Source organism: Podarcis bocagei (assembly GCF_964188305.1).
Source record: "Podarcis bocagei genome assembly, chromosome: 1".
In the NCBI taxonomy this organism is placed as follows: domain Eukaryota; kingdom Metazoa; phylum Chordata; class Lepidosauria; order Squamata; family Lacertidae; genus Podarcis; species Podarcis bocagei.
The window spans coordinates 32204109-32217369 of record NC_138125.1 but is presented as its reverse complement, the minus strand read 5'-3'; the positions used below and the strand labels follow the sequence as shown (position 1 = coordinate 32217369).

At 45.6% G+C, this 13261-nt stretch overlaps 1 protein-coding gene across 2 annotated transcripts; it reads left to right on the top strand.

The window, feature by feature from the left end:
* The first annotated feature begins 217 nt into the window (after positions 1-217).
* On the top strand, positions 218-8304 carry BATF (basic leucine zipper ATF-like transcription factor). Of its 2 annotated transcripts, XM_081174734.1 has the most exons (3): positions 218-567; positions 2367-2471; positions 7695-8304. In XM_081174734.1, the coding sequence occupies exons 1-3, from the start codon at positions 502-504 to the stop codon at positions 7902-7904; spliced, it is 381 nt and encodes a 126-aa protein (XP_081030860.1). In that variant the 5' UTR covers positions 218-501; the 3' UTR covers positions 7905-8304. The 2 variants fall into 2 exon arrangements, with proteins under 2 accessions (XP_081030860.1, XP_081030859.1); XM_081174733.1 differs by lacking the exons at positions 218-567; positions 2367-2471 and adding an exon at positions 2985-4508.
* Positions 8305-13261: the final 4957 nt, after the last annotated feature.

The following is a 13261-nucleotide window of genomic DNA, read 5'->3' as shown; positions in this document are numbered from 1 at the left end:
CAACCCTATCTTTATACTTAACAGACTTTGTTGTTTCTTCTCCTCTTCTGAGGTTTGCAATGTAGCCGAAACCGCTCTTTCTCTTCTTCTAACTGCCTTAAGTTATGCGGGTTTTTTTTCCTTTTCAGACCATTTTGATTTTCCCAAAGGTTTTCTCTCTCTCTCTCTCTCTCTCTCTCTCTCTCTCTCTCTCTCTCTCTCTCATTCTCATTACTTTTGATCTTCGGAGTTTCCGCCCACGTGACTTTCAGTTGAGTCCCTTGCAGCTTCCGAGAAACCACAGCAGCTAAGCTCTAAAGAGAGGGAACTATCAGAGCGAGCTGCAGACTCTAGAAGGACAGGAATGTAGACGCTGGGAGAGTGTCAAAGAAAGCGACCAAGAAGTCAGAAGGAGAGGGAAAGGAGGAAAGAGGAAAAATCAATAGAAAAGTAGTGGAGGAATCACCAAAGACCTCCAGGAAGCAAGAAAGGAAAGACGACAGGCAGGGGGAGCTGTAAGCCATGCCCCATAGCTCTGACAGCAGCGACTCCAGCAGCTACAGCCAGTCCTCTTCATCCAGCAAACAGGTACAGTTTGGGCAATTCCTTTTGAGTTAATTTTATGGCCGTCTCTCCTTTTTTCTAGCAGGGCTCCTGTGCCTTGAGCACAAAACACAGAAATTCAACAGATGCGGCATCTCCTAGCATGGGGAAAACTTTGCCTATAGGATTTCTGCCTGTTTATGCTTAGAGGCACCAGAATAACTCCAGAAATGAAATATGAACTCCGATGGATACCGTCTTGCCACTTTGCCAAACACTTCTCGTTCATCTCGTGTGCTGAAACAGAGAGGAACAGAATGAATGAGAAACGTTCAGCGCTCTCGGGATTTTCGTAGGACTTTGAAGGAACTGATGTAGGGACAAACCCAGGAAAATGCTGTTCAGAAAAGCTAAACCAAAAATAAGAAGCTAGGCAATAGGGTAATACGAAACAGTTAAAATCAAAGCAATGCAGGGACCGAATGAGGAAGCTTGCAGAAAAGCATCACAAGTGTCGTTGATGGCTATCGTAGCAGAATAACTGTTTACAGATAGGTGGCATAAAATGTCCTCATCTGCTTGGCACTGCTCAAGCCTCTGCTGGATTGTGCCATTCTCCCTGGGGTGAAGTCACGGTCCCAAAAAAGAAGAAACTTTGGAGGTCATAGAATCATAGAATTGTAGAGATGGAAGGGACCCCATGGGTCATCTAGTCCAACCCCCTGCGATGCAGGAATCCTGCCCATAGCCATCCCTGGGTGGGCTTGAACTACCAACCTTCTGGTTAGCAGCCAGGTGTGCTGATCAATTGTGGTCCTCTCAAGAAAACGTTGAAAGAGTTAAGATGCCGCCAGCACCACAACCACCCAAGATGGGATAAGTTTTAAAATCCTAAAATGGAGACCAGATATTTACTTTGCTAGGAACAGGTCCTTAAAACTTGAACAAATCTGTGCAAAGAGTTCATAGACTCATATACTAAAGGAAGTAGGAACCCTACAAGAATTGTTAAACACAACTCACTAAGAGATTATCCAAGGAAGGCATGAAATTACATCATTAGACATGATGTAATTTTTTTAAAAGTGAGGCAAAGGCATGTGGACAAAGACATGGGTGAATCGGTTTTTTTATCTTAACATTTATATCCCTCCCTGCTTCCTTCATGAAACCCAAGGCAGCATATGTATGGTTCCCAGGTAGTCCATCACCTATTGAGAGATACTAAGCAGGCTTAAACTGGCGTAGCTTTGTAAGCTGGTAGTCTCATGTGCCTTCACGCTATATCCTAGGACCATAGCTAGGTTGGGATTGGTAGGTTGGGGGACTTTTACATAAAACCCAATACTGTAGTTCAGGAAAGGGGAAGTTGTGGCTCTTCAGATACTGTTGGGCTACAGCTCCCATCAGCCCCAGCCAACATGGCCAATGGTAAGGAATGATGGGATTTGTAGTCCAGCAACATCTGGAGGTCATCCTTCCCTGCTCTAGTTAACTGAATGTAAGATGAACACCCCAACTGTTTTGTATTGAGAGTTCCAAAAGGGTTGTTGCTCATCTCTGATGTCTCATGGAATTAACTTGCTGGTTCTCCTGATCCTTAGATGCACTTCCTTCTCCTGCATTAGGAATTGGGGCAAATTTAGGCAGGGGGAGGGTCCTCTATCAAGCTGATAATTAATCTGCCATGGAGACAATGGAGGAGGAGAGATAATTGCTGAGAAAAACGCTTCCTTCTGCTTTCTATCCCAAGATTGCCATTCTATGCAAGATCCTTACATGTACAGATGTTAAGATGGTATTCCTGTTGTCATACCTTGTATTGCGTGATTCCCCTCACCCAGGAATCTTCGGATGATATGAGAAAAGTACAAAGAAGAGAAAAGAATCGTATTGCAGCCCAGAAGAGCCGACAGAAACAGACACAGAAAGCAGATACCCTGCACATGGTAAGAACGTCCATCCCCTACCCACCAGGATTTCTCTGGTATTAGCCCTGTTTCGTGCAGGTGGGGTGATAAAATTGTTCCTGGACTGTACCACCACAGACTGCAGGTGGGCAATTGTGTGGCTGGGTGTGCCTTTTTGTAAAAGCTCCTTTCATATAATTCAATATTCATTTTTTCGTTGCTTTAGCAATCTGCCATATAGGGCCCTCACAGGAAAAGAAAGGCTCTCTTTTCTTGATTTATGGGAGTCTAGCAGGCAAATCAGCAGAACCTTTCTCCCTTAGTATAGTTCCCCCGCTTGTTCCTATATCAGCAATGATGTCAACTCATTTTAATACTTTTATGCACTTAATAACACAGATACCACAAATTATCCAGAGCATACACCCTGAATCCCATGGTATACTGTATATGCATTGAGGTGAGCATATGCATTCCTATACCTTCCACAGTACTGCGATGCTAGTACAGGTTACATACGCTTCAGGTTACAGACTCCGCTAACCCAGAAATAGTGCTTCAGGTTAAGAACTTTGCTTCAGGATGAGAACAGAAATCGCGCAGCAGCAGTGGGAGGCCCCATTAGCTAAAGTGGTGCTTCAGGTTAAGAACAGTTTCAGGTTAAGAATGGACCTCCGGAACGAATTAAGTACTTAACCCGAGGTACCACTGTATTGAGCACTGGGTAAAAGTAAGAAGCAATCACACATATCGAACGTTATATCTGCATGTAGAAACCAAGATACAGTATAATGGAGAAAAATTCTCACCTAGCCTTCTCTCTGATATGCTAGTTTTATGCGGGCAAGTAGTTTTTCTTTTTCGCCAGAAAGCATCCAAGCATGCAATTCCCCACCTGCTGTGGTGCATTCCAAGCACAGATCTAGTCTGCTTGTTTCTCTTCTTTTCTGTCTGAACTAGGCCCGTGACTCAGCTCTGCACCAGATCACTCACATTTATGACCAATGTCTTTTGTTTGTGGCTCCAGAACTGCTGAAACTGGCCACAGTTGCAAACACAACTGCTTCTGCTGGGGGAAAAGCAGTATCTGCACAACAAGAGCAGCACCTTGTCTGAAGATAAAAGAGCAAATGGGGAAGAGCCATAGCTCAGTAGCACAGCACACAATTTACACCCAAAAGGTCCCAGGCATCTCTAAGGAGGGCTGAAAAAGACCCTTGCCTGAACCCTAGAAATCTGCTGCCAGCCAGTGTCGACAATAGCATTCAGTAAGATAATGCAGAATCCAATGAGGCTGCCTTTGGAAAGATATTTTCAGCAGTACAGTGGTACCTCGGGTTAAGTACTTAATTCGTTCTGGAGGTCTGTTCTTAACCTGAAACTGTTCTTAACCTGAAGCACCACTTTAGCTAATGGGGCTCCTGCTGCCGCCGCGCCGCTGGAGCCCGATTTCTGTTCTCATCCTGAAGCAAAGTTCTTAACCTGAAGCACTATTTCTAGGTTAGCAGAATCTGTAACCTGAAGTGTATGTAACCTGAGGTACCACTGTATGCCATGCCGCCAATCTTAATTGCAAACAGGATTTTAAAGGAGAGCCAGCCTTGTTCTCTGTACAAAACGTTTCCCCGTGTTTTTGCACCTACAAGGAGAGAGAAGCTCCCCTCCCCTTTATCTTCTGGTGAATTTCCCCATTGCGTTGCCGCTTTCCCCAGCTGCTGAAAGAAACAAGTGAGACTTTCCTTCTAGGCCAGTAGCAGGTTTCCTGTGGCAGGTGGTTTTTCTGCTTCTAGATGGCAGTTGTTGACCTTCCCCACCCCCACTCCATCTCCTTGAGGCCTGAGCCGCACGCTCTCTCGGGTCAGGATGTCTGTGGCCGAGGAAATACGCATGTATGAAAAGGGCTTGGTGACAGGCAGTGGGAACCTACAGGCGGCGGAGGATACACTGCTGTCATTTCTCATAAGTCGCCGGCTGGGGAGAGAGTGCGGCCGAGGACTGAAAATGTCATCCGCTATCAGCACGGGGCTGGGTTCTCTGCTTGGGTTTGCCCAGAACACGAGTTTACAGGAAGAAAACGTCAGTCAATCAGCCTGGAAACTCTAGAGTAGCTAGCGAAAAAAGGCTATGAACCCCACCCACACAGACCCTTTCCCACTACCACTTCTTAGATACAGTACTGCAGTCAAAAACAGAGGCCTGCTCGTTTTTATTTTTTTAAACCTGCTGGATTGCTCCAGCTGCTCTGGGTAGCTTTCAACAAAATATAAAGGAACATGGCAAAACATCAAATGTTAAAAGCTTCCTGAAATAGGGCTGCCTTCACTTGTCTACAAAAAGTCGAACAATTGCTTATCTCTTTGTTTATCTGATGGGGTGCCACCACAGAGGCCTTGTTCTCTGTAACTTCCCTTCTTGCATTGAGAGGGAATTGCCGCAAGGCCCTCGGAGCTGGACCCCAGTGTCCAGGCTGAATGATGCGGGTGGAGATGCTCCTTCAGGTATACTGTGCCAAGGTTGTTTAGGGCTTTAAAGGTCAGCACCAACACTTTGAATTGTGCTTGGAAAGCCCACTCCCCCCCCCACTTTTGGGGCCTAGCAGATGGGAGAGGTTTCTAACTGAAAACTATATCTTTAAAGCAAAAAATAATAATAATATGATGCTTCTTGCTGTGGATCTCTTCTTTCTACAAATGTACCTAAGACCTACGGTATTTTGCATATTATAAAAGGGCTCCAGGCAATGTACCTTGCAGAAAGCCATACTTTCTAATTTTCTAGAATGTAATATTATATTTCTATCCTGCCTTTTGTATAAGTAGCTCAAGGGGGCACACTCGGTTCTCCTCCCCATTTTTATCCTCACAACAACCTAATGAGGCTTAAGTTAGGCTGAGAGACAGGGACTGGTTCATGGTCGCCAGTGGGAATCACCAGGTCTTCCAGGTCTTAGATGGACGCTCTAACTCAGTGATGGCCAAACTTGGCCCACCAGTGGTTTTGGGACTACAATTCCCATCATCCCTGACCACTGGTCCTGTTAGCTAGGGATGATGGGAGTTGTAGTCCCAAAACAGCTGGAGGGCCAAGTTTGGCCATCACTGCTCTAGAACCAGAGGTTTCTATCCTGTGGTGCTCCCTTTAGTGCCTCTCCCAAAGTAGAAGTCTCCTTTCCTCCTCAACAGCCTGGATGTTCTCAACATGAGTGGTTGTTGAGAGGCACCAAATAAGCAGGGCTATTGCAATTGGTACAGCAGGCACAAATAATAATAAAAAAGTTGCCTGCAAAGGCCCTCAGCAATTTTCAAGTGGTCTACACAGAAAACAAAGTTGGGGAAACCACTGCCCTGTACCACACCGGCTCACCTGATGTGTGTATTCACATGGAAACCCATAGCGTGACCCCCAAGTTCTGTACACTTCTGCATGGGCCACAGTTCTCTGTTGCAATTCCTGTGACTTTGGTGACTGAAAAAAACAAGTGTCACTACAGTTGTGGGAATTGGCAACCGCAAACCTCAGAGATCATCACTTCATCTGTTGTGGAGAAAATAATTACTGGATGCCCTCCCTCCTCCTTTTTAACTTCTAGCTCTGAAGAACAGAAGCAAATTGAGTTGCACAGGAGTAGCTGGGGATACACCTCCCTGCCAGGAAAGATGAAAGGAAATAATTCTGGTAATCTAGACAGGGCTGGAAGGCAGCTAAATTATTGCCTCCCTCTCCTTTCTCTTTCAGGGCCAAACTAGACTTGACATTAAATGTGTCTTTGCTTTTAACTTTGTAAATGCAAATAACACCAGTTGGGGGAGGAAGTGATAATTATCTGGATCTTATGGGGGGGTATTTAACCATTTCCTCCCCTGCTGCAGTTCTGAGGAAAATCCCTCCTCTGAAGCTAGTATTTGCATTAAAAGGAAATTCCCCCATTGGGGCCTTAAGAGATGAAGAAAGGGATTGCTTATCCTGCTCACAGGACATAGCAGGATGCAAGCTAAGACCTCTTTCTCCCTTGAGCTGCAAGTATCAACCTGTGTTTTTCATAATGCCTACTGTTAAAAGATACAGCTAGTTTCTTGAACTGTCCTAAACTCATAATTAACTAACCACCCTCCACCCGTGGCTGATCTTGGGGTCTCAAAATTTGAGCAGCACCTTGCACGGTGCAAAAATTCAGTGCCTCTCTGCCTCTCGTGCTGCACTCTAAATCACCACCTCTGTCCTCCACCTTATAGTGAGATCCTGCTTTCTTTTGTTGATATCCCCAATGTATCATTTCCCTGCCCTTTTCTCACTTTTACTAGCATGTTGGAACCTTGTTTACTCATTCAGGTTTCACACTGATAATGGTAATCCATCGATCTATTAAAACAGGGCTATATACAGTTCCTTGACAGGACTTCAAAATAGAGGCCTGCATAAGGGCTCATTGTCCCTTACTAGGAAAGGAGGGAAGAGTCTGGGCTGTACAGGATTCCCTGGGGAAAGTTACATGCTTTAAATCAGGGGTAGCCAACTCCCAAGAGACTGTGATCTACCAACAGTTAAAAACTGGCAGTGATCTACCCCCTTTTTTGAGGTTCTGGTCTAAGTTGTTGAGATTTTTTAGGGAGGAGGAAAGCCCCATTTTTAGGGGTTCAGCCAGATCCGCTCCACTTCCCAGTGGGGAGGAGTTGCAGTGGACCGCGTTGCCATCCACTCCCCACCGGAGACGGGGGACTTTGTCCCCCATTGCCCAGGGGATCCCGGCCACGTCAGAGCCTGGCTAGCCAATCCGCTGCCCAGGAGGGCATGGCCGGGGCAGTTTAAACGGAGGAGCAAGCCGGAGGACTTCCTCTTGGACCGGACTTCCTGCGCAGCGGGCAGAAGTCAGATATAGTTGAGTCCAATCAATGCCTAAGCCAATACCGCTCACATTCTGTAATTCAATAAAGTTGTGGCCAAATATGCCCAATAACATAAAATTAATATCTGTGTCCTGGTGTGAGTTATTTCCCAATGAGGGGGTGCCTGAGGGGTCTCGATACGCAATAGATCACGATCTACCTGTTGGACATGCCTGCTTTAAATGTAATATAATTTTATGGTGTGGATGCAACTTCCTTCTTTCATCCTCTTTTACCTCAGTTTTTCCTCGCCGTGTCACCTACATAAAATTAGGCCAAGGCCTGCATTTGGCCCTTCAGCCAGTGGACTGCCCCCATTTTCTTTCTCCATGGTGGGCCTGTAGTTTCTAACTGATTCCCTCCCCCCTTTTCTTTAAAGGAGAGTCAAGACTTGGAGAGGCAGAATGCTGCTTTGCGCCGGGAGATCAAGCAACTGTCAGATGAACTGAAACACTTCTCTGCCATGCTGACTTCGCACGAGACTCACTGCTCCATCCTCCATACGCTGCCCCCAGCACCCACCGAAGTGCTTTTCACGCCACTCCCCTTTCCCCAGACCCACATCAGTGCCCCATGTTTCCAGCACTGAGAGCAACTTCTAGGACTGGGAAAAGTTTGCAGAATCCGTGCCTGGACAGAAGGAGGAAGAGGAGAGATGTACTTCACCACTATGGACCATTTGGGGGGGTGGTATTCCCATATATCTGTTGGCAGGTGCTGTTCTGAATAAGGAGTAAAATGTCAGTAGGATTTGGCCTTTGTGAAGAACCTGTGACATGCTAGACTCACCTGCAGGGTATTGTGTGTGTGATTTAATGTACAGTAACCGCTATCAGTACTGTTCCGTTGTTTGCACTGATCTTCTTATCACAGAGCCTTGTATGATAAGCCATGTTCTGTTGTAAAATGTATACTAGTGGTTCTGTGGACACAGAGAACAAAAGGTGTTGTTCCATTATTTTTTAAAATAAATATCTCTTTTTTATATATATACAGTATATACAGTATATATAAGTTTAATGTTTTATTTTTAAAACCTGGCCTGACCTTCCCCTGCAGAGTTAAGAAACGACAAGACAAGGAAAACTGGTCAAGGAAGCCACTGTGAATTGTTGCTGCATATTCAGGACAAAATACATGTTCTACATGATGAACAATGCTGTGCTTGGGGTTTTGTTTGCTAAACAGCAGCCACAGAGGTGACCAAGGCGGACTAAGACTGCAGTGGTGGTCAGGGAATTTAACCCTCTGTCCCAGCCATGGTCCTCATCCAAATTCCTCATCCACAGCTGCTATTTGCCCTGGGAGGAAGTCATTCTGAGGCTGCTTCCAGATTGTCAATACTTTGCAGGTGGGATTTAAGCATATGCTGGCAAATTTAGGGTTGTACAGTGAAAGTGGACTTGAACTCTTCCAACCACAACAAGCCCACTTCCAAAAATATCAAACTTTCTGTGGTAACTTGCGACAGGGAAATGCACTAGCAAGTTTGGGGTGGCAATTGAGCGGTGCATCGTGTAATAACCTTCCTCCAAACAAGCAGACACCCCGAAAAGTTTTTGCAAATAAATCAGGACAAACACTCAGTAAAAAGGTGGTCTACTCTGGTGGATAGAAAATCTGGTCCTGAAAAATGTTGTAATAGTTATGCAATACACAGAGGCAGTGAGCTGTGTAGTTACATTACTAATTGGTTTGGGAGGTACAGTACAGCGAAGCTATGGCACAAATTCCTTAAAGCCAGGCATAATCTGTTCTGTCTTTTGAAATAATTACATAAAAACACCAAAGTTGAAGTATTTCCTGTTACCTCTAGGACTGAACCTTTTCCCCTCTGATGGGAGCTACTGTCCAGTCCTTCATATAGCTGCAGTGGAGAACTTGAGGCTGCATCTCTGCACATTAAAGATAGCTTCCATTGAGAAAATTGGGCCTGATAAATACTAGTTAAAACTTGTGTTAGGGAAAATGGGTGTAGACATGATTTTTGTTGGGGGGAGGCAGGACTTTGTTGTGGGGGCAGAACCGTCATGATTGGTCACTTAGTTAAGCACTTCTATTGTTTAACTTGATGGGGGGCGGCTGCCACTCCCTGCCCCCCCCTATGCCCATGTTAGGGAAGGTGGAGGAGAAAGTGAGAAGCCTGCAAAATTCCTGGTGCCTGCTTGCGTGCTTTAAGCAGCTGCTCCCATTCCCTATCTTACTAGTTTTCCCAGTGATTTTTCTGATCTGAGGAGGATTTGAGGCTGTGGTAATTCTCAGCTGCAACATTCTTCAGTAGAATAACATCCACACTGTGTCTTTTTGTCCAGAAAGGGTCTTGTGTGAGAAGCTTTGATAAACAGAGAACATATTGTTCTCCTGCTGTGGAGCAAATACTATTGTTGCATAAAAAAACTGTGCTTCGGTTGCCATAATTCCCATACAGAATACAAAAATGGCAACTTTGGGCAAAACTAAAAAAAAAAAAAAAGCTCCTATCACCAGGGTTTTCCCTCCACACCCAACCCAGTGATCTCTCATTTGCCTTGCATAAAAAGGTAAAGGTACCCGTGCCCGTATGGGCCAGTCGTGACCGACTCTAGGGTTTGCGCGCTCATCTCGCTCTAGAGGCCGGGAGCTGGCACTGTCCGAAGACACTTCCGGGTCACGTGGCCAGTGTGACTAAGCTGCACTGGCGAGCCAGCACCAGCAACACGCACGGAAACGCCGTTTACCTTCCCGCTAAGTAAGCGTAAGCGGTCCCTATTTATCTACTTGCACTTAGGGGTGCTTTCGAACTGCTAGGTGGGCAGGAGCTGGGACCGAACGGTGGGAGCTCACCCCGTTGCGGGGATTCGAACCGCCGACCTTACGATCAGCAAGTCCTAGGCACTGAGGTTTTACCCACAGTGCCACCCGCGTTGTAGATATGAAAAGCAGGGGTGGATCTCTCTAAGGCTCTCTAACTGGCCCTCAAAGACTCTCTCCAGGCCACGGCCCCTTCTCAGCGGCACCGCCTACCAAATTTGCTTTGCACACACCCCTCCAGTGCTTTCCCCTATTTCGTCCTTGAACTCTGATCGGTCCTCTTGCTCCCTTCGAAGGGGAACAGAGAGGGGTGTGTAGACACTGACTAGCCTACTGTACAAAGGTAAAATTTGCATTCATTGCTCTGCCCTCTTGAGGCTCTGGCTCCACTCACCCCTGGCATGTGGCCCCTAGAACACTGCCCAGAAGGGAATGTGGCCCCTAGTTAAAATATACAGTATTCCCCACATCTGCCGAGAATCATGGGGGCAAGTGGGGATGGAAAGCCCCATGAAATGTCCCTTGGACCTTTGAAATACCCATTTATAGTAGAGGGAGGGGAACTATAAGGCACTCATACAAAAACTACTAGTGGGAAGTCATGCCTAAAAATAATTTTTTAAAAAGACACTTCAGATGGACATATTAGGAAGCTGCCTAATTTGCTCCATCTAGCAAAGTATTGTATATATTGACTGACAGCCGGTGACTTGCTAGGATTTCAGACAGGAGTCTTTCTCAGTCCTACCTGAAGTTTGTTTCTTTGCTTATTTCAAATCTATGCTTCCAGGTGCCGTAAGAAGGCCGCAGATATAGCGCAGGACAGTACGCACCCTGGAAATTATCTCTTTCAGCTTCTGCCTTCTGGAAGAAGGTACAGGGTTATAAAGACTAGGACTAGCCGCCTGAGAAGCTGTTTCTATTCAAATGCGATTTTGGTTTTAAACGCAGTGTAATGTAGTCTCTATGGGAGTATATTGAATTTAATAATGGGGTATCAGAGTTTTTAGGGGGCTAAACAGGCTGGGATAGCTGGGATAGCAGGCTTGTTGGTTTTTCAATGTCTGATGTAGATTTGTTCAATTTTGTTGTTCTGTATGGGGCAATGACAATAAATATTATCGTAATGTATCGTATTTATATATAAAAAATAATATACCACTGTAGCCTCCAAGCAATGTAAGGATTGAATCTAGAACCTCTTACATTGAAAGTATGTGTTGTTGTTGTTTAGTCGTTTAGTCGTGTCCAACTCTTTGTGACCCCATGGACCAGAGCACGCCAGGCACTCTTGTCCTCCACTGCCTCCCGCAGTTTGGTCAAACTCATGCTGGTAGCTTCGAGAACACTATCCAACCATCTCGTCCTCTATCATCCCCCTCTCCTTGTGCCCTCCATCTTTCGCAACATCAGGGTCTTTTCCAGGGAGTCTTCTCTTCTCATGAGGTGGCCAAAGTATTGGAGCCTCAGCTTCAGGATCTGGCCTTCCAGTGAGCACTCAGGGCTGATTTCCTTCAGAATGGATAGGTTTGATCTTCTTGCAGTCCATGGGACTCTCAAGAGTCTCCTCCAGCACCATAATTCAAAAGCATAAATTCTTCGGCGACCAGCCTTCTTTATGGTCCAGCTCTCACTTCCATACATCACTACTGGGAAAACCATGGCTTTAACTATATGGACCTTTGTTGGCAAGGTGATGTCTCTGCTTTTTAAGATGCTGTCTAGGTTTGTCATTGCTTTTCTCCCAAGAAGCAGGCATCTTTTAATTTACACCATTATTAGTGATGGCCCCTCCCCCTATTCTGAGGCAAGTATTCCTTGTGGGATTAGAAGCCAGAGATCAAAATTAAGAATTTAAGAAGAGCATCCTGGATCAGGACTACGGCCATTTAGTCCAGCATCCTCGAAGTGGCCAACCAGAGGCCTGTGCGAAACCTGCAAGCAGGACTTGAGTGCAACAACCCTCTCCCCTCCGGCAGCTGCCAGCAACTGGTATTCAGAATTTGTAAGGTGAGGTCTTGTATAGTAAGCAATGCTCATACTGAACGAAGAGGCTTTTGCCATGTCATTGAGTAATGCCAGGAGGCCAAGTATCGGGAGATCAGATGGATTTGAACTTCAAGTCAATGGAGTAAAGCAAGCAAGCATACAACAAGCTGCAAAACCCAGGAGACTGGTCAGTGTGAGAATAAAGGTAGAGGAAATGTAAAGAAGGAGCAAAACTAGGTACAAAAGGAGGTTAATTTACCTGCTGGAGGAGAAAGTTTGGAATCTGTGTCAACAGTTGGAGGAAGAAGTTGAGGAGGACTAGAGGAAGACCCTACTGCATGGCTCTTTAAAGTTTTAAATAGTGCCTTGGTTTTTCTCAGATGGTAATAAACAATGCTTTAGCGTATCATTTCATAGAATTATAGAATCATAGAATCATAGAAGAGTTGGAAGAGACCACAAGGGCCATCGAGTCCAACCCCCTGCCAAGCAGGAAACACCATCAGAGCACTCCTGACATATGGTTGTCAAGCCTCTGCTTAAAGACCTCCAAAGTAGGAGACTCCAACACACTCCTTGGCAGCAAATTCCACTGTCGAACAGCTCTTACTGTCAGGAAGTTCTTCCTAATGTTTAGGTGGAATCTTCTTTCTTGTAGTTTGGATCCATTGCTCCGTGTCCGCTTCTCTGGAGCAGCAGAAAACAACCTTTCTCCCTCCTCTATGTGACATCCTTTTATATATTTGAACATGGCTATCATATCACCCCTTAACCTCCTCTTCTCCAGGCTAAACATGCCCAGCTCCCTTAGCCGTTCCTCATAAGGCATTGTTTCCAGGCCTTTGACCATTTTGGTTGCCCTCCTCTGGACACGTTCCAGTTTGTCAGTGTCCTTCTTGAATTGTGGTGCCCAGAACTGGACACAGTACTCCAGGTGAGGTCTGACCAGAGCAGAATATAGTGGCACTATTACTTCCCTTGATCTAGATGCTATACTCCTATTGATGCAGCCCAGAATTGCATTGGCTTTTTTAGCTGCCGCGTCACACTGTTGGCTCATGTCAAGTTTGTGGTCAACCAAGACTCCTAGATCCTTTTCACATGTACTGCTCTCAAGCCAGGTGTCCAGCATAACCAAATATGTCCAGCATAACCAAATATGAGTTT

Coding starts and splice junctions, on each gene's coding strand:
- BATF (XM_081174733.1), top strand. CDS start 4,296: ATGTCTGTGGCCGAGGAAATACGCATGTATGAAAAGGGCTTGGTGACA. Junction 4,509..7,694: donor CGAGTTTACAGGAAGAAAAC/GTCAGTCAATCA, acceptor TTTTCTTTAAAG/GAGAGTCAAGACTTGGAGAG.